Source organism: Crocodylus siamensis, chromosome 5 (genome assembly GCF_052110815.1).
Source record: "Crocodylus siamensis isolate JL-2025a chromosome 5, ASM5211081v1, whole genome shotgun sequence".
NCBI classification, from domain to species: Eukaryota; Metazoa; Chordata; order Crocodylia; family Crocodylidae; genus Crocodylus; species Crocodylus siamensis.
Genome location: NC_143399.1, coordinates 44,433,406 through 44,451,435, shown reverse-complemented (window position 1 = coordinate 44,451,435; position 18,030 = coordinate 44,433,406). Strand labels below are relative to the sequence as shown.

The following is an 18,030-nucleotide window of genomic DNA, read 5'->3' as shown; positions in this document are numbered from 1 at the left end:
TAAAAAAAAAACAACAACAACAAAAAAACTCAACACCATGCCCCACCCCCAACAAAACCTAACATTAACTTCCAAGCAAATCATACAGCTTTCATTGAGAACTGTCCCAGAGATATGGAACTTGGAATGCCAAGATGGTTCCTTGAAGTTGTATGAGGAATCTGACCTATTAAAAATGAGGATGTAATAAATAAAGTGATACTTCTAGTGGAGGAGTCTTGTTTGTAGTCCTTCTAATTGACTGACACAGGGTTTTTTTTCAACTCAGGTGAGTGGTTCAGTTTTACTTTTCTCCAGGTTACTTGGCATTCTTAACTTTAATTGCTTCACTACAGTTAATTTGTTTTGGGTCTGTGTCACGTACTGCTGGATATTGGGGGCTGGACTCGATGATCTCCCGAGGTCCCTTCCAGCCCTAATGTCTAATGTCTATGACTCTGCTATTTATTTACATGGATTAACCTACCTTGGCTTGTAGTTTGCATCATATCAGTAAATCAAATGTCTCTATCTCCTTGGTTCCCTCCAGAGCCCTGATGAAAGAACAAGTATTCAATGATGACTTGCCAAGCCGTATCCTGTGCGGCAGTGTGGTGGTGAAGCCTGTCGTGAAGGAGTTTACTGAAACCTCCGCCATCTTTGAAGATGGAACTGTAATGGAGAATGTTGATGTTGTCATCTTTGCAACAGGATACAGCTTCTCTTTCCCCTTCCTTGAGGAGTCTGTCATCAAAGTAGAAAACAATCAAGCCCCTCTGTATAAACATGTCTTCCCTCCTCAACTGGAAAAGCCATCACTGGCTGTCATTGGGCTTATACAGCCTCTTGGGCCTATCATGCCAACAGCAGAACTGCAGGCTCGCTGGGCCACAAGAGTCTTCAAGGGTAAGTGGATGGGTATGATGTGATCCACATACAGTAATAAAAAGGGGAAAAACATAAACTAGCATGATCCAATTTAGCTTTTAGTGTTGAAAACTACCATGGTGATCAATAGGTCTTTACACCAGGTTAGGTATGGCATATAGTCTCTACTGCAGTGAATTTGCAGGCCTAAATCAGATAAAACTGATAACTGAGAAAACAAAAATGGGGAGAGATGCCAATGCAGTTCTAAAAGGTAATAATTTCACATTTGACTTCTTCTCAGGGGACTGAATCCTTATATTTCTCAAAAGAAGGTGCAGACCTCATCAGATTTTGGGGTTGGGGGAGGGGGCTAGCTGAACTAGAAGAACAATTTATTACACAATGAGATGAATCCTACACCCATTGGACTCTTCTTAAATCAGAACTAGATTTTTTTTCCTAAAATCACTGCTCCAGTTCAATTACAAATCATTGGGCTTGGTGCAAGAAACCATTGGGTGAAATTGCCCTGTATTATGCAGAGATTCAGACTTCAACAAAAAATGTTTTCTGGACTTCATGTATACAAATCAATAGTATAACTTTCTGCCAGAGTTTTAAAGAAAGGCTTGTTGAAGCTAATTATTTTTTCCTGATGTGACACAGCAGCCAATACGTTGGTTATATCCATATCTATCTCTAGATATACAGATAGATATATCACACACAGAGGACAGAAAATATCAACAGAATATGTCTCTGACTAAACTGTGAGCGGAGGGGAGAAGAGATCAAGACCTGTGAAGTACTGTTTGGTCAGAGTTGGGTTGCTAGCTACTGTCACAGAAAGAGCTGATTAACCAGGGACCATAGGTTTCTCTAATTAAAAAAATCCAAAAAATCTCTGATTAAAAAACCCCAAATCTACGTTTTTCCATTATTAAAATGAAATGCCACTATATATATATAGTGGTATCAGTTCAACACAGTGTTTCATTGATATATTTACAATTTGGAAGCCTACCAATCATTATAATAAATTATAATTCTAAATTACTATATATTTTGTATTTGATTTTGGCTTTTTTATAATAGAAAATCAGAGTTCCCCCTTCCCACTTTGCTCACCAGGATGCAGGTCCAGCTGCACTTATCCCCCCTGCTACTTTTGTGGTGCTAAGCGGCCCTAATATGCTAGTGCCCCTCACTCCCAAACCCCAGCCCCAACCCTCCCAGTATGTGGGGCAGGTGAGGTGTGTGGGGCAGGGAGGGTGCCTAGCCATAGGCAAGATGTTAGGGGAGCGTGGGGTGCACATGCCCACAAGCAGGGCATGAAGGCAAAGCCTGGCCAGAATGGTAAAGGCAAGAGTCACTTCTGTGGCCCAGCAGGCCACAGGGTGAGAAGACTCCTTGCTGCTGCAGCTGCCACCTCCACTGGGCCCCCATGCCAGCCACGCCACCAGCAGTGCAAGAAATAATGGACTGAGGAGGGGTGCTGCCTTCACCTTCTCCCACCACCAGCTGCTTGTGCACCAGGCTGTGACTGTACCCTGCCACCATGGCCTGGCTGCCACTCGCATGAGGCTGCCCATGCTTCCCTCCATCCCACCTCCCCTCCAGGCTACAGCCACGGCCTGAGGAAAGCAGTGGTCGGGCCATGGCGGTGAGGTAGAGCCTAATGTGTGAGTAGCTGATGAGGGGAAGAGGTGAAGACAGCATGACCCCTCTCCCATGCTGCTCCTCATGCTGCTGGTGGTACAGCTGGTGCAGGGGACCTAGCAGCAGGAGCAGGAGCAATGAGTCTCACCACCCCACTCCACACTCCCACACCAGGTCCCACTCCCTGGACAGCGGTGGCAGCTCCTGCCTGTGCTGATCCAGCCTGGCTGCAGCCCCATGCCTGCTGTGGGCACAAAAATCCGGGGGTCACTTGTCCCCTTATGCCCCCCCGACACATTACCTATGCCCCACCCCCCATAGACTTACCTGCAGGGAGCTGCAGGAGACGCTTTCCACCCCACTGCCTGGCTGCTGTGCATATACATTCACACGCACATGCACATGGCTCCCCCTGCCTGTGCTCACCCTCCTCATGCTCCCCCCAGCCCCAGCAGCCCCTTGCAGGCTGGAAATCTGTCAGCCTACAAGGAAAACCCACAATTTCCCACATATTTATCCTTTAAAGGAGAAAATCCACAGTTTTCTGTGGCCAACAGAAAACCCGGATCTCTGCTGATAACATACCTACTTGGGAAGGGAACAAGGCTGTAGTTGTTGAGAGTGTCCAATATGTTTATTGTGAATATCTTAGTTTGATGTTTATTTCTTTATTTTGACCACAGTCTTTGACCGGACCCAAGATGATATCTAATGCACTTACCTCCAAAAGCAGGCACTTCTCTAGGCAGAAGTGTTATCTAGCACAGAACTGTGAGCCAGGACTCCTGAGCTCTATTTCCAGCTCTGCCACCAATCTGCAATGGTATGAGCTTAGCTGAATCCCTTAAACTCAATGAGACCACTTAACTGATGAACAAGAGTTTATATAATATACAAACAATTTCTTCTCTTGAAATAGATTTCAAGATTTAATGACCCTTTTGGGCCAATATTTACCTTAACGGACAATAGATCTTGAAAAGACCCGAAAGAACAGTATGCATATTTTTATATGCTTTGACAGCTGAAATTCCAGCCTACCTGGTTTTAAAACAAATTGCATAAGCTTTCTATAAAAAGCTTCACAAGTACTTATGATGATGCAGAAATGATGCAGAAATGAAAACCATTGGCAGTCTATTTCACTTGTCCTTTATAAAAATATTCTAAAAGACAAATGAAGTTCGGAACAGAAAGGGCTTTTCTTTGCTTCCTGAGAACCGAGTGATGGAATGAACTGAATTGCATTCATCTCTGAGGAGGGCAACTATAGAAATCCACTGACTTGTCACACAATTTATTTCAGACAACCCTAGCTAGAATTAGCTTCTTGCATTTAACAGTATCTCTGTGTCAAAGAGCAGTGTTTGTGAAAGAATCTAATGACCCCAGAATGTTTTTTCCTTCTTTCATAAGGGTAGAATAAGTGAATTTATCAATACCGTAATACCCAAAAGAAAGCCAGGGTGTTGCAATGAAAAATACCGTCCCTTTACCATACGTATCATGGCAAAGTGACACACTTTTTAAAGTTCTATAGTAAACAGTGGGAAGTGTTTAATTTTTGTAAAACCAAATCTGAACTTGGGGCTTTTCTTACTAGTAATTTTATTTTACTACATTTAATTTCCAGGGCTGAGTGTACTGCCATCAGAGAACACCATGATGACTGACACTCTCAAGAGGAGAGAGAAAAGGATTCAGTGGTATGAGAGCTCCTGTTACTGATATTGCTGTTCTCCAGTCCAGCCTAGAGGCAGTTTTTACACATAGAAGAACATGCATCTTTTTTCTTTTATGCTCCCCCTCAGAACAAACAGTCCAAAGTCTCTGAAAGTTGTGACTGGTATACATGGGCTTAAAATATACTCCAGCTTCTACTAGGTCACAAGTAGGCACACATTCCCAGTGCCTTGTGCACTTGGGATACCTCCATATCTCTTATGCTTGCCAGACCTTCAGAAGGTGTTACCCCAGGCTGAATATTAGGGCTGTGCAAAGCTTCGAGTGCTGATTCGATTTGGAGGAGATTCAGCCTGATTCAGTGGCCAAATCTCCCAATCCAAATCAAATCAGGGACCAATTAAAAGGTCTAAATGGATTCAAAGCTCTCCAAATCGATTTGAGAAAGATTCGGAGAGCTCTGGCAATTCGGACAGTCCCCACCTGCTGCAGCAGGGAGCTAGACCCAGCCTCCAAGCTAGTAAGTAGGAGGTGGGGGAGGGGAGGCTGGAGGAAGGGACCATGGGAGAGACCCCTGCCAGGCCCCATCCCCTGCCTGCTGCCCCACCCATCCCAGCTGCCAGTGCTTTAAAAAAAAGTCCCTACTACTTACTGGGTGCTGGCAGGCCACTGCCCCACGCTGTATGGGGAGCTCTGCCATTATCTAACCCAGGAGGTGCACAGCCCCACCAGGGGAGATGCCTTGTTGGACCTGGTGCTGGCCACGGGTGATGACCTGGTGAGGGGGCTGCAGGTGCTCAACCACCTGGGCGACAGTGATCAACACCTGCCGGAATTCACCATCCAGCGCAAGGTGGCAAAGGCCTGCAGCAAGGCAGCAGCCCTAGATTTCAGGAGGGCAGACTTCAGTGAGCTAAGGAGGATAGTTGGAGAAGCACTGAGGTCCCGGAGGGGAGGAGAGCCAGGTGTCCAAGGAGGGTGGTTGCCCCTTAAGGAGATGATCCTCCAAGCCCAAAGGGAGGTAATTCCAACATGGATCAAAGGGAGCAGGAGGGCACAAAAGCCCCCATGGCTCACTAAAAGCATCCGGGAATGTCTCCTAGCAAAAAGGGGGGCATACACCCAATGGAAGGGAGGGGCCATCACCAGGGAGGACTGTACTGCAGTTTCTCGAGGATGCAGGGGGGGCTGGTCAGGAAGACCAAGGACTAGCTTCATGGATCAAGGACAAAAAGAAGTCCTTTTTTAAATATATAAGGGACAAAAAGAAGGTTCCGGGTAATGTGGGGCCCCTGCAAGACATGTTAGGAAATTTGGTCGTCTCGCCAGAGGACAAAGCCAACATATTTAATGATTTCTTTGTTTCTATTTTCCTAAGCAGGGACCGGAACAGTCACCCCCACTCTGGGCCCCCCTTAGATCCCAGGGAAGGCACACCTAGTCCAAGGGTTAGCGAGGAACTAGTTAGGGAACTTCTGGAAGGGCTAGATGTATTCAAATCAGCTGGTCCGGACGATCTCCACCCTAGAGTACTGAGGGAATTGGCTGAGGTCATTGCAGGACCCCTGGCACGGCTTTATGAGCGCTCATGGTGCTCTGTTGTGGTGCCAGAGGACAGGAATAGGGCCAATGTTGTTCCCATCTTCAAAAAGGGGAGGAAGGAGGACCCAGGAAACTATAGGCCAATTAGTCTTACCTCGATTCCAGGCAAGCTTTTTGAAAAAATTATTCTGGCGCATATCCACGAGGGACCAGCAGGGGAAATTATGCTTAGGGGCAACCAACATGGGTTCCTCTCAGACCAACCTGGTGGCCTTCTATGAACAGATCACCAAATCCTTAGATGCAGGGGTAGCAGTGGACATAGTCTTCCTGGACTTCTGGAAGGCCTTCGACACTGTCTCTCACTCTATTCTCATTAAGAAACTGGGGGGCTGTGATGTCGACACCTACACAGTCAATTGGGTCGCCAACTGGCTGGAGGGCCACACCCAGAGGGTGGTAGTGGATGGGTCCTTCTCAACCTGGAGGGACGTGAGCAGTGGGGTTCCACAGGGCTCGGTCCTCAGGCCCGCACTGTTCAGCATCTTCATCAGTGACTTGGATGAGGGGGTAAAAAGTACCCTGTTCAAATTTGCTGATGACATTAAGCTGTGGGGGGATGTGGGCACACCAGAAGGGATGAATAGGCTGCAGTTGGACCTAGACAGGTTACAGGGGTGGGCGGATGAGAATAGGATGGGATTCAACACCGACAAGTGCAAGGTGATGCACCTGGGGAGGAACAACCGGCGCCATACTTACAGGTTGGGGAACTCCCGTCTTGTCAGTACAGAGGCAGAAAAGGATTTGGAGTCATCATTGATGCCCAAATGAACATGGGCCGGTAGTGTGAGGATGCAGTTAGGAAGGCCAACCGCACCTTGTCATGCATCCACAGATGCATCTCAAGTAGGTCCAAGGAGGTGATTCTCCCCCTCTATGCGACACTGGTCAGGCTGTAGCTGGAGTACTGTGTCCAGTTCTGGGCGCTGCACTTCAAGAGGGATGTGGCCAGCATCGAGAGGGTCCAAAGGAGGGCCACTCTCCTGAGCAGGGGGCAGCAGGGCAGGCCCTACGAGGAGAGGCTACGGGACATGAACCTGTTCAGCCTCCACAAGAGAAGGCTGAGGAGGGATCTAGCGGCCTGTTACAAACTAGTCAGAGGGGTCCAGCAGGCACTGGGGAAGTCCCTGTTCCCCCGTGCACTGCCAGGAGTGACCAGGAATACCGGTCACAAGCTGGCAGAGGGTAGATTTAGGCTAGATATCAGGAGGCGCTACTTCACTGTCGGGGTGGCTAGGTTCTGAAACCAGCTTCCAAGAGAAGTGGTGCTGGCTCCTACCCTGGGGGTCTTTAAGAGGAGGCTAGATATACACCTTGCTGGGGTCATTTGACCCCAGTACTCTTTCCTGCCATGGCAGGGGCTCGATCTTCTCAGGTCCGTTCCGACCCTAGAAACTATAAAACTATGAAACTATGAGTCCCCCAACACCTGCACACTATCCCTGCTTGCCCCAGCTCCAGCCCTTTAGAGGAAAAAAAAAAAACGAACAAACCTCGACTCACTGGCTCCTGCAGCAGCCTCATGGCTTCGGGAGGTTCATGGAGAGCCCCCTACACAGTGGGGGGCAGTAGAAATTGCTCCCCGCCAGGCAGGAACTGGTGAGTTCAGGGGTTTTTGGTTTTGTTTTTTCTCAAAGGGCCAGGAGCTGGGGCAGGCAGGGCAGCCATGCGGTGGCTAAAACAGCAGGGGTGGGGGGTCGGGGAGCCTGTGGCAGAGCCTCCCATGCAGCATGGGACTGCACGATCCCCGCTGCCCCCCATGATCCCTGCTGCCCCCCACCCCTGGGGTTTTTTTCTTCAAAGTGCTGGGAGCTGGGAGAGCAGGCAGGTGATGGGTCAGAGTGATTTGGGACAGGGATTCAAATCAAATCGCTGTCCCCTGAATCGGCTGAATCTGAAGCAAAGATTAGCTGCTTTGTACAGGCCTACTGAATATTTTAACCATGGTTGCAGAGATTCCTGTTCCCATATGCCAATATCACCTCTGTAGTCCTTCAATCTCTGTAACAGTGAATTGATCTTAGCACCTGGAAAAGATCTGCACAGCTGCCTTTTGACTCACTCAGTAACATTCAAGCTTAGGATAGTCTAACAGCCTCAGTACTTACCAGATTTTCTAAATATAGGCCATGTGAATTAGTTAACTTACATGTTCACTTACTAGAGACAATGAGATAAGCATCTTTCCAAAATACTCACGTTTTGTAATAACAAAATGTCACCTCACTCTGGCATCCTAAGGAAAACCTAAAACCTTTCCAAATGGATTCCAGAAAAAACTATCTTTCCTTTAACTCCTCCTCCAGTTCCAAAGGCCTCCAGTCCCATGATGCTTCTGTCCTCTACTTTAACCCAATCTCTAATTTCTGTCCTTTTTCCTCTTATGTAAAAGTGGTAGAGGATTTCCCTACCTATTCTGTTTGATACATGTTGAGTACTGTATCAATCAGCCTTGTATCACATGCCTTTTTTGTCAATTGCACATCTTCAACCAATGTGTTGTTGTTTAAGAATTTCACAGTTTTTTCTCATCAGAGAGTCATTGTTAGAGGGAAGGAGAGAGAGATGATCAAGCTTCCTTAGCTGCATTAAAAATATTTCCTTATTCCCCTAAAAATGAGGCTTCAACTATACAGTAGTTGAGGAGAAATTTAACGGTATATACAAGTGTCAAATACTCAACAGATTGAAAAGATTGTTACTGTATGAGGGCGGTGGTTGTTTTTTAAATAGTCTTCATTGCTGTGGTATCCAAGTGCCAAATTAAGAATAATATTAACCTTCTGGAAATTCCAGTTCACAAAATATTTTAAGAGATGTTTGTCTTTTGAAAAGATTTCCAATTATTTACCTTAATTGAAGTGTAGTGTAACCTTTAAATCACTGCAAAGTGCACCCTGCAAGAAGATGGAATTTATGTAATAGCTTTTCTTGTCCCTCCATCTCTGGCAGTTAGGAGACTGTGATTCTTAGAGTTGTTACTATTTGGCCAGATTTTCAGAATAGCATACAAGGAATTGTTTGCAAAAGACTTGTACACAAGGGCTATATGAAGCCTTGGTCGCTGATTTGATTTGGTGGAGATTCAGCTCCACTTGGTGGCCGAATCCCCAAATCCGAACCAAATCAGAAGACCCTTTCATCTCTCTGAATCAAATCAGAACCCTCCAGATCAATTTGGAGAGATTCGGAAAGATTCAATGATTCAGACATAGACACAGCTTTAAATGTTTTTTCTACGTACCTCAAGGTACCAGGCAGATTGTGAATGCTGAGATGGTGGGGTGGATGAAGAGTCCCACAGGAGCACAGGGGGGTCCCCAGCATGCTCGATAGCAGACCTGGAAGTGGACAGAAGTACTGGGTCTGCCAGGGAGTATGCAGGCCCCCCACCCCCTGGATCCATGGCTGGTGCCTCCTGGGTCTGGGGGGGTACCCAGAGTCCCTCCACAGCTGATCACCAAGCTAGTGAAGGCACGGGGGGCCCCCCAGTGTGCTCGGCAGTGGACCCAGAAGTGGGGGTCCGCCATGGAGGACACGGCACACCCTCCCCCCATGCTCCTGTGGGATGCTTCGTCTGCCCCACCATTACAGCATTCACAAGCTGTGCTGGTACCTCAAGGTATGTAGAAAAAATATTTAAAGCTGTGTTTGTGGCCAAATCTCTGTTTCTCTGAATCAGCATCAAATCTTCAGATTTGGATTCAGCCTGTGACCGGGCCTCAAATAGCTGCTCTCAGGCTCCGCTCTGGTGGTAGACGGCAAGCACCTTAGAGACTCGCCTCACGCCTCCTTCAGCGAGTCGTCCATCTGTTGGCTTCATCCCCTCCGGTGGGATAACTCCTTCCGACTTGATGTCTAGGTACCCATGGCCTATAACCACGTTCGCCCATATGGGCCTACTCCCTTGGCCCTCCTTGCCTCCACCCCTTTTTTCGGGGAAACACAAAAAAGGTAAACCTTCTGAGGCTTCTCCTTAGCCCAGTTCCTTGGGGTAACTGCACTCTCCCTCTATTCCCCTTTGCACAGGGCAACTAAATAAAACATAGTAACAAAACACAAAATAAAGATCCACTGCCTGTCGTGGCTGCACCCTGCCCCCTTACTATCCTTCCCTGGACTCTAGCTGGGGGCATTGCTTTAGTCCTGACCTGTCGCCCCGGTATTCACTCCTGTCCTCCTGTCAACCCGGCTGGGACTGGCAGCGATACCCGACCCGACTATAAACCCCTCAGGGCTCTCCCAGGGTCTTATCCCCCTGGCGTAGTTTCCTCCTCGCCCCAGTCATTGCAACACTCCCACCTCGGGTCAGCTCAGCCTCCAGGTGCAGCTCTAGCTCCATCTCTGTGGCCGGCGTGCTTGTTGCTCCCTCTCTGTCCCGTGCGGGCTCCTATCCGGGTGCTCTACCTTGCCCTGCCAGCGTCCGCCCCAGCTTGGCAGGCTCCGCAGGTCCCATGGGGAGGATCCTTTCCACTCCCTGCAGTGGCTGCAGCTCCTCTCTCGTGCTGCCCTCTTCCTCCACAGAACCGGCTGCCATTTTTTTTTTGCCGGCCGGTGTCTGACGCTGACGTCATCGGCCAGCTGTAATTGAATAAAGAGGCAGCTGATGAGCCATGCAGGCTCTTCATTCCGCCCCTTCTGTGCTGCATCTCGTGCTGCCGGTAAGTACTCTTCATTACTTCTTTCCCTGGGACACAGCTGAATCGAATCGGGGACAGTGATCTGAATCAACGAATTGAATCACTGTCCCAGATTCAGGCTGAATCTGAATCTGAATCAAATATGACCCATTTCGCACACCCCTATTGTACATACTGCTGTGTATGGAATTACAGCCAGAACATATGCAAATAGCCTATTAGGGTAGATGTGATTTGCATACATAGGCCACTGACAGATGTGGGGGGAAGGCGAGGGGAAACGACAGCACTTTACCGAAAGAGGAGCCACATCAGTTTGACCCAGCTCATCCCACGTCTATATATGGTGCACTTCAGCAGGGCTTCTTGGCACTTTTACCTAATAGCCGATTTGGGCCTATAGATTTTTGTTTCTTGTTGCTTGCTTGCTTGCTTGTTTTGAGCTGGGGGGTGGGGGGGTTTTATTTGGGTCAAGTAAGGGGTTGGAGTTTATTTGGAGGGAAGGTTTTATATGTGGTTTTTTTTTTAGATGATTCCAGTTATTTTATCTTTTTTTAAAGAAATATAAAGAATTCTTAGATGATCTTTATTCGACAATTTAGAATTTTTATGTGGTTATGGCAGAATCAAATCATACTAGCAATTACCTTAACAAATAAATAAATAAAAGAAACACAGCTGATTGACCTGTATAGTCTGTAGTTAGAAAGGATTCCCAATTGCCAGGATGCATTTCAAATCCCTGATCTCAGATAAGATCCATTTTTATAGTATTTTATTCTTCTTACTTAAGCCTGTTATCTTAAACATGCCAATATGCATCAGCACTTTAGCAACAGTATACATTTAATTTTAACAGTGATAACAATATTTAATGTTAATACACCTTTTGATTACATCCTGAAACCAAAAATTTTGATTACACCCATAAACCAAAACATGTTAAACACAAGGCTCTGCTTCAGGTCAGTGTTTCTTAGTGATTCCCCATATCAGAACTGTACTCTCATGAGAGAGGAATTCTATTACCCTTTGGGAGTGCCTGTATGCTCATTAATGTACTTTAGGTAATGTGTATTAAATCTAGTACCTCCATTGTGAGGTAAACCAGAAAAATGCGCATTATCCTGTTTTAATGTGCATTAGCTAAAGAGCACTTTTTGTGACACTTTAATCCGCATTAAAATAGGATAATGTGCATTAAAGTGCACTCTGTGTGTGCCTACATTGCAGTTTTGGTGCTCATGCAGCAGGACTGTTTTTTTTCTGGGACTTGTGCCATGCATATGGAGTCATATACCAGCACAACTAGCGCTTAATGTATTGCACAAGCATTTGTTCATACTGCATGAGTAACAGAATCACACATTGTGTACAAGTGCCAAAAAGGTCATTTACAAGACTGCAAAACTGCCATTTGGTTGCAAAGAAGCATAATAGCATCTCACTCTTCTATTTACAGTTTGACTTAATTTGATCTTGAAACCTTAGCTTCATTAAAATCTGTATGTTATAAGCAATTAATGCTTTCATAAGACCTTCTTGGGCAAACCATGAAGACAACTATAATTCAGCCACAATGCTGCAGGCACCCACAAGTCTACCTAAAATGCTTTTAATAGCTTGACTCCAATCTCTTAATCTCTTCTGGAGTTGCAGACGTAATATATTTTGTTCTATCTGCTCTTAAGCAATAGGTTGATATGGCTGTAGTATATCATCTCTTCGACATACAGAGACAGATACTATTCTCTGGAACAGAGTTGTCCATGTGATTTGGCCTTCTTTTCTAGTATACATAGTATTGTTGATGCTGGCAACATTCTGGATTTCCATTGTAATTCTCTACATACTAACTCTTTGCTTTTGTGTGAAAAGGGCATATTGGGGTCAAGTTACATTAATCATTTAATAATCATGATATGTGAAGCATTTTTCTTTTCTCTCTAAGGTTTGGTACCAGCCGGAGCCAGACTCTGCAAACGGATCATATCGAGTATCTGGATGAGCTTGCAGAAGGCTCTGGTGCAAAACCGAAAATCTTTTCACTACTTCTGACAGACCCCAGGCTGGCCTTGTTAATTTTCTTTGGCCCCTGCAGTCCATTCCAGTTCCGCTTGACTGGCCCAGGGAGGTGGGATGGAGCCAGAAATGCAATCCTGACTTGCAAGGAGAGGATTATCAAACCCACAAAAACTCGAGTTGTGCACAGTTCCTCAAATCATTCCTCAATCTCCTATTTGTTCATGATGCTTGGTCTTCTTGCTGTCTTGAGTGCTGTTTTCTTTGGCTTCCAGCAATCCTAATATCTTTATACGTGTAGGTTCTCACAGATGTAACATACTGCTCTTTCCTACACAGAATTCTTGCCTTTCAAAAATAACAGCTTCTTTGCCATGTAGCACCCTATGGGGCTTATTCTGAGAGGTGCTGAACATTTCCAGCTTCTGAATGGCTCCAGTGAATATTGTGGGGACTCATCATTGCCATTTTAGATCAGATTAGGTGACTGAACTTCTTCAGTGAAGCTATGAGTTGAGATTTTTCAAAACAGACTGAGGAAGTTAGCTAAGCCACTCCCATTTAAATTGAGGAAATCCTTTTGTCAGCCTAACCTTATTCTGCAGGTTTGAGTTTTATTCCATAGCGTATAACTACTCAGTGCACAAGCAGTACCACTTTAATTATCATAATATAGTTATATCAGTAGATGTATTTTTACTAGCACAAAGGTGACTTGTACCCAGATAGTTTATGTCTATAAGAGAAGGAAAACTAACTATACCAGTATAAGCACTTAAGTACTGATATAATGGCATCCATACCAGGTCTTGTGCTGGTATGCAATAACTTTCCATTTAAAAAAAAAAAGCACTTCTCTGACCAACATAGTTAAACTAGTGCAAAATGGCGTGTCTGTGGATTAGCCTGTAGTGTAATACTATTTTCATTTCCCAGAATATCTATTTCTTATTTAAGGTAAAATTTGGAATGAAAATAGGAGCATAAAGCTCCTAAAATCCCTGTGAACTGTCCTAGCCTCTTTAAAGTTGTCAGCTACCTGGGCTGCTGATGAACTTGCCTTTTATTTACTAATTAAAGGATACAGTTAAAAATCAGCAAGATAAAAACAAGCATCTCAGCTAGCATAAATCACCATAGCAAAATTGCACTGAAATTCAGGCTGATTTACTTCAATAAAGACTCTGATTCAAAGACTACAGTAAAAGCTATATTTTTATGAGTGTTGTAGTAGTGATGTTCTAGTCAAGGTTGAGACAGGAGATTTATTTCAGTACAAATTTATGTCTACAGTTGCTCATAAAGTGACAAAATTACTTTCACCTTGAAAAGTTGTATAGTGTTAACTCAGTCTGAAAACCTGTTTGCAAAGGTGAGATTGTGGCAGTCTGCAGATGTTTTGAAAGACAGGAATGTAAAACATGGGCCCAAATGAGTCCAAGATACTCAAGGAGTTGAAATGCTTTGTTTTTGAAGTGAAAAGAAAGAGTGGTTAAACGTTATTGAAGAGTGCACTTGCTTTAAACAAGCTCATTTTAAAATTGATATCTGCACCTGATGATGTAAGTACATTTTATCACCTTTTTGCTGCTGAAAGCTCTGACTTATTTTCAACACCATGAATATTACCAAAGAACACTGATTTGAAAGCATTTGCTATTTATGATTATTTGCTTACAGCTACCATCTTCAATAAAATGCTCACTGGCTTTGATAACTGCTGCCATTTATGCCACTTTTATCATATACGAAAGGAGGGAGACAGAGAGAATGCTAAGTTATGTTCAGAAGGTGGAGGAGAGAAAAGTGTTAAAGACCTTCCTAAGTGCTACATATACATATACATATACATACACATATGGAGCTAGCAAAATTATACGTAGATTCTCTTTCAAATCTTTTGCAAGAAACAAACCAAAACACAAACAAACCTTCCCCCCCACTCTTTGCAAATCGCTGTCTTGGCCAACGAATGGGTAATGCATTTGTTAGTTCCTTCTTTTTTTACCTTCATAATTTAAAGACCTTCAATGTGATTTTTTTTTAATTCTACATTCTGTTGAGATTTCAAAACTTTCAAAGCTAGGAAAGTAAGAACAGTATCTACAGCAACATTGCCCTTGTCCATGCAGCAGTTTATACCAAATGAAGGTGCAAATTTAAACCAAGTTAGTGAAAATGATGCAAGTTTCTGTTTGGAAGTTTTTACTTGTTTTGAGACTAGCTTATTCTTTATTTAGTTTAAATGAAGACATTTAAATGAACCTAAATCAGACGACTAACTGAAACAACATGTTTGCACTGGCTTAGCTAAACCAGTTTTGATTAAACCAATGCAAGTTTGTACTTTAACTCTGCTTGAACTCTGATACTTATACATTTGCAGTAAAATAAGGGAGTTAACTATAAGTTCCCGTGATACCAAGCAATTGTCTTTAGAAATAAGCACAGCTCTTTCGAGGATGTGGAAGTGAAAAACCTATTCTCCCTTCAAGGTAACTAAATGTTGGAAAACCATCTCTTCTGTAATGAATATTAGCTACTACCACTGCTGTGATTTTTGCTTGATGCATTGTGAGTAATAAGGTTCTGGAGGATGATCAAATAAAGCAATAAAATGCATTCCTGAGACCTCTAAGCATGTATCTTCCTTCTTTATTACAAAGTTTGCAGGAAATATTTGGCATGATGTTTGGGACATGTTCAAAAAGGCATGAAACATCTCTAACAAAATGTTAATTATTTCTGGCTTCCTTCCAGAAGGTGTCTAGCCAATATTTGAATACTTTATACATAACATTAATAGGAGTAGTGATTTTTTTTTGAAGGCTACCTTTTTTGGATACCTAAGTTTTGCTGAGTAGGAGGAGGTGAGAGAGAGTCCTTGAGTGACATTGTTGATGTGATGCATGTTACTACCAAAAGATCTTTTCCTACCACTTCCTTCACATTTTTTTCTCTCCTTTCTGAGTTTTACTATCTGTTCTGAGCAAGTAACTTCCTTAGGCAGTAATCTCCCTCTTTTCTTTCTTTTTCCTTGTCTTTCTATGAAGCGCATTCTTTCTTACCTCACTTACTAGCTCCAGGATTTTCTCTGTCTTTCTCTCTCTCTCTTCTTTTCCCCCTGCAATAGAGTGAAAACCACATTCAAAAGCCATAAGTCAGACTCCAAAACATCATGAGACAGGCTTTTTAAAAAATTGGATTTGCTAATGTAATAAATTGGAGAAATGTACCTGCCTTCTGCTTTTGACACTGGAGACAAGCAGCTTCCTTCCCAAGTGGATGAGGGCTTAAGGCTAAAACATCATCTGTCTCAAATACCCCTGCAAGTGCATATGTAGTACCCACTGGCTGCTCAGACGAGAGATGCCCTTTCCCCCTTAATTCCCTCCAGAGATGGGGAACTGGCCAATCTATTCCTGCCTGAAACGCCTCAGTTTCTCCTGTTCTTCACATGACCTTATTCCCTTTAGAAGTGCTTATAAATGGGAGCCAGGAGCAGGGAGGAGAGGAGGGAGCCAGGCACACGTGTGTCCCACACGCACGTGTGTCCCCTTACCTGACCCGAGGTGGATGCAGCAGCAGCTGATCCCCCTAAGGTAAGTGGATAGAGGGACCAGACACAGCTGAGCCAGATCCAGAGGGGAAGCCCCCCAGATCCCTTTTAGCTGAGCCGGTAGGGAGCCACGCTCCCGAGCCACACCACGTGAGCAGAGCGCGTAAACAGGAGGTAGGCTAGGGGGGGACTGTCCCTCCAAGCCAGGGACTGTCCCCCTTGGGGAGCAGGCCCAGGAGGCACCGGATCCCCCCAGCGGGGGAGTGTAGCGGGCAGGACTGCGGGCAGGCACTTCCAGGAAAACCGGAGCACCTGATTGGCTGTTGAGGCAGTGGTGGGAAATTCAAACTGTGGCCTTTAAAAGCCACGGTTTGATGTAGCCAGAAGAAGGGAGGAGAGAGATCCAGGCACACGTGTATCCTGCACGCACATGCGCCCCCTTACTTGACCCAAAGCGGAGGCGGACACAGCACCAGCAGAGCCAGCAGCAGCTGATCCCCCTACGGTAAAGTGGGCAGAGGGCCCGGACGCAGCTGAGCCGGATCCGGAGGGGAAGCCCCCCGGATCCCTCTTAGCTGAGCCTGCAGGGAGCTGCACTACCGAGCCGCGCCGCATGAATACAGCACGCCAGCGTTTGCGTCAAGGTTTGCGCCAGCGGGAGAGCAGGAAGGGCCAGGAGGGACATTCCTGCTGGGCAGGGCGAAGGCACCGCACTAAGCCATAAACAAGCAGCAACTCCTATGTCAACACGAGTGCTGCCAGGGCCCCTGCCCAGGGGGCGCAGCCTACCCAGGGCTTATCTTAGGCCTCCACCCAGACAGAGCCCATGGGGGGCTGGCATCCCCCCATCCCCTGGCCTGTGGGAGTTTCCCAGCAAGGCCGGGGGGAGCAGGGATTGGTGACCCCCACACCTGTCCTGCAGGTACCTGCCTTAGGGCCCTGGAGATGCAGGTACGGGAGCTCCAGGAGGAGATTAGCAGGCTGAGGGGAATCAGGGAGGTGGGAGAAGAAATTGATGGCTATTTCCTTTCCCTGCAGGGCCACACACCCAAAGAAGAAGCACCTTGGGAAGTGCCCTCCACTGCAGAGTGGCAGACGGTCACCTTCAGAATCAGGGCTGCTCGTAACACAGCAGTACCAGTCCCTCCAGTCCGGCTGGAGAACAGGTACGAGGCCCTGGCAACACTGGAGGAGGAGGGAGAGGAGGCAACTCCACACTCCACGCTCTGAACAGGCTGAAGGAGCTAAGCAGGCACGGAGGAAAAAGCGTCAAGTGATCATAATAGGCGACTCCATCTTGAGAGGTACAGAGAGCCCCATCTGTCGCCAGGACCCCTTGACACATGAGGTCTACTGCCTACCTGGAGCAAAGATTCAGGATATGAAGGGGATGATCCAGGCCGTGATCCAGCCCACCGATTACTACCCCATGGTCCTAATCCATGTGGGTACTAATGATGCAGCCAGGAGAAGCCCTGATCACTTGATGGCGGACTACCACATACTGAAGGAGATAGGCACACAGGTGGTTTTCTCTTCTGTCCTACCAGTGAGTGGACGTGGAAAACAGCATGCGACATGCATCACAGAGACCAATTGACAGCTTCGGGAATGGTGTCTCAAGGCGGGCTTTGGTTTCCTCGACAACGACCCGCATATCACAACAAGAGACATGCTCGGATGGGATGGGCTCCACCTTTCCCCTAAAGGTAAGTGTGTGTTTTCTTCTAGGCTGGCGGATCTCCTCGAGCGGGCTTTAAACTAGGCTCACTGGGGAAAGGGGAAGACAAGGGCAGAGGAAGCCTTGGACTGCCAAACCAAGCAACACCCACAAGTACAGCCCAGCCTAAACTGACGAGTGGAACATATATGCAAGTAAGCAACAGGGGCCAGGGTAATGCTGAAAGTAGGGGACCAGTGTACTCATCCTCAGAAGGCCTCAAATGCCTCTACACAAACGCTCATAGTATGGGAAACAAGCAAGAGGAACTACCCTCCTGCTAGCTGACACCA

At 46.0% G+C, this 18,030-nt stretch overlaps 1 protein-coding gene and 1 pseudogene across 1 annotated transcript in view; both read left to right on the top strand.

Annotated features, from left to right (window-relative positions):
• The window catches only part of LOC149864001 (dimethylaniline monooxygenase [N-oxide-forming] 2-like), a 37,292-nt gene extending 22,196 nt beyond the window's left edge, over window positions 1-15,096 (top strand). The window contains exons 7-9 of the mRNA XM_090048576.1: window positions 530-885; window positions 4,142-4,214; window positions 12,388-15,096. Coding sequence (XP_089904702.1) covers window positions 530-885; window positions 4,142-4,214; window positions 12,388-12,742 — 784 coding nt within the window. The 3' untranslated portion in view covers window positions 12,743-15,096. The remainder of the gene's footprint in view (window positions 1-529; window positions 886-4,141; window positions 4,215-12,387) is intronic.
• A 1,866-nt stretch (window positions 15,097-16,962) lies between these two features.
• Window positions 16,963-17,782, top strand: LOC149864000 (uncharacterized; annotated as a pseudogene).
• Window positions 17,783-18,030: the final 248 nt, after the last annotated feature.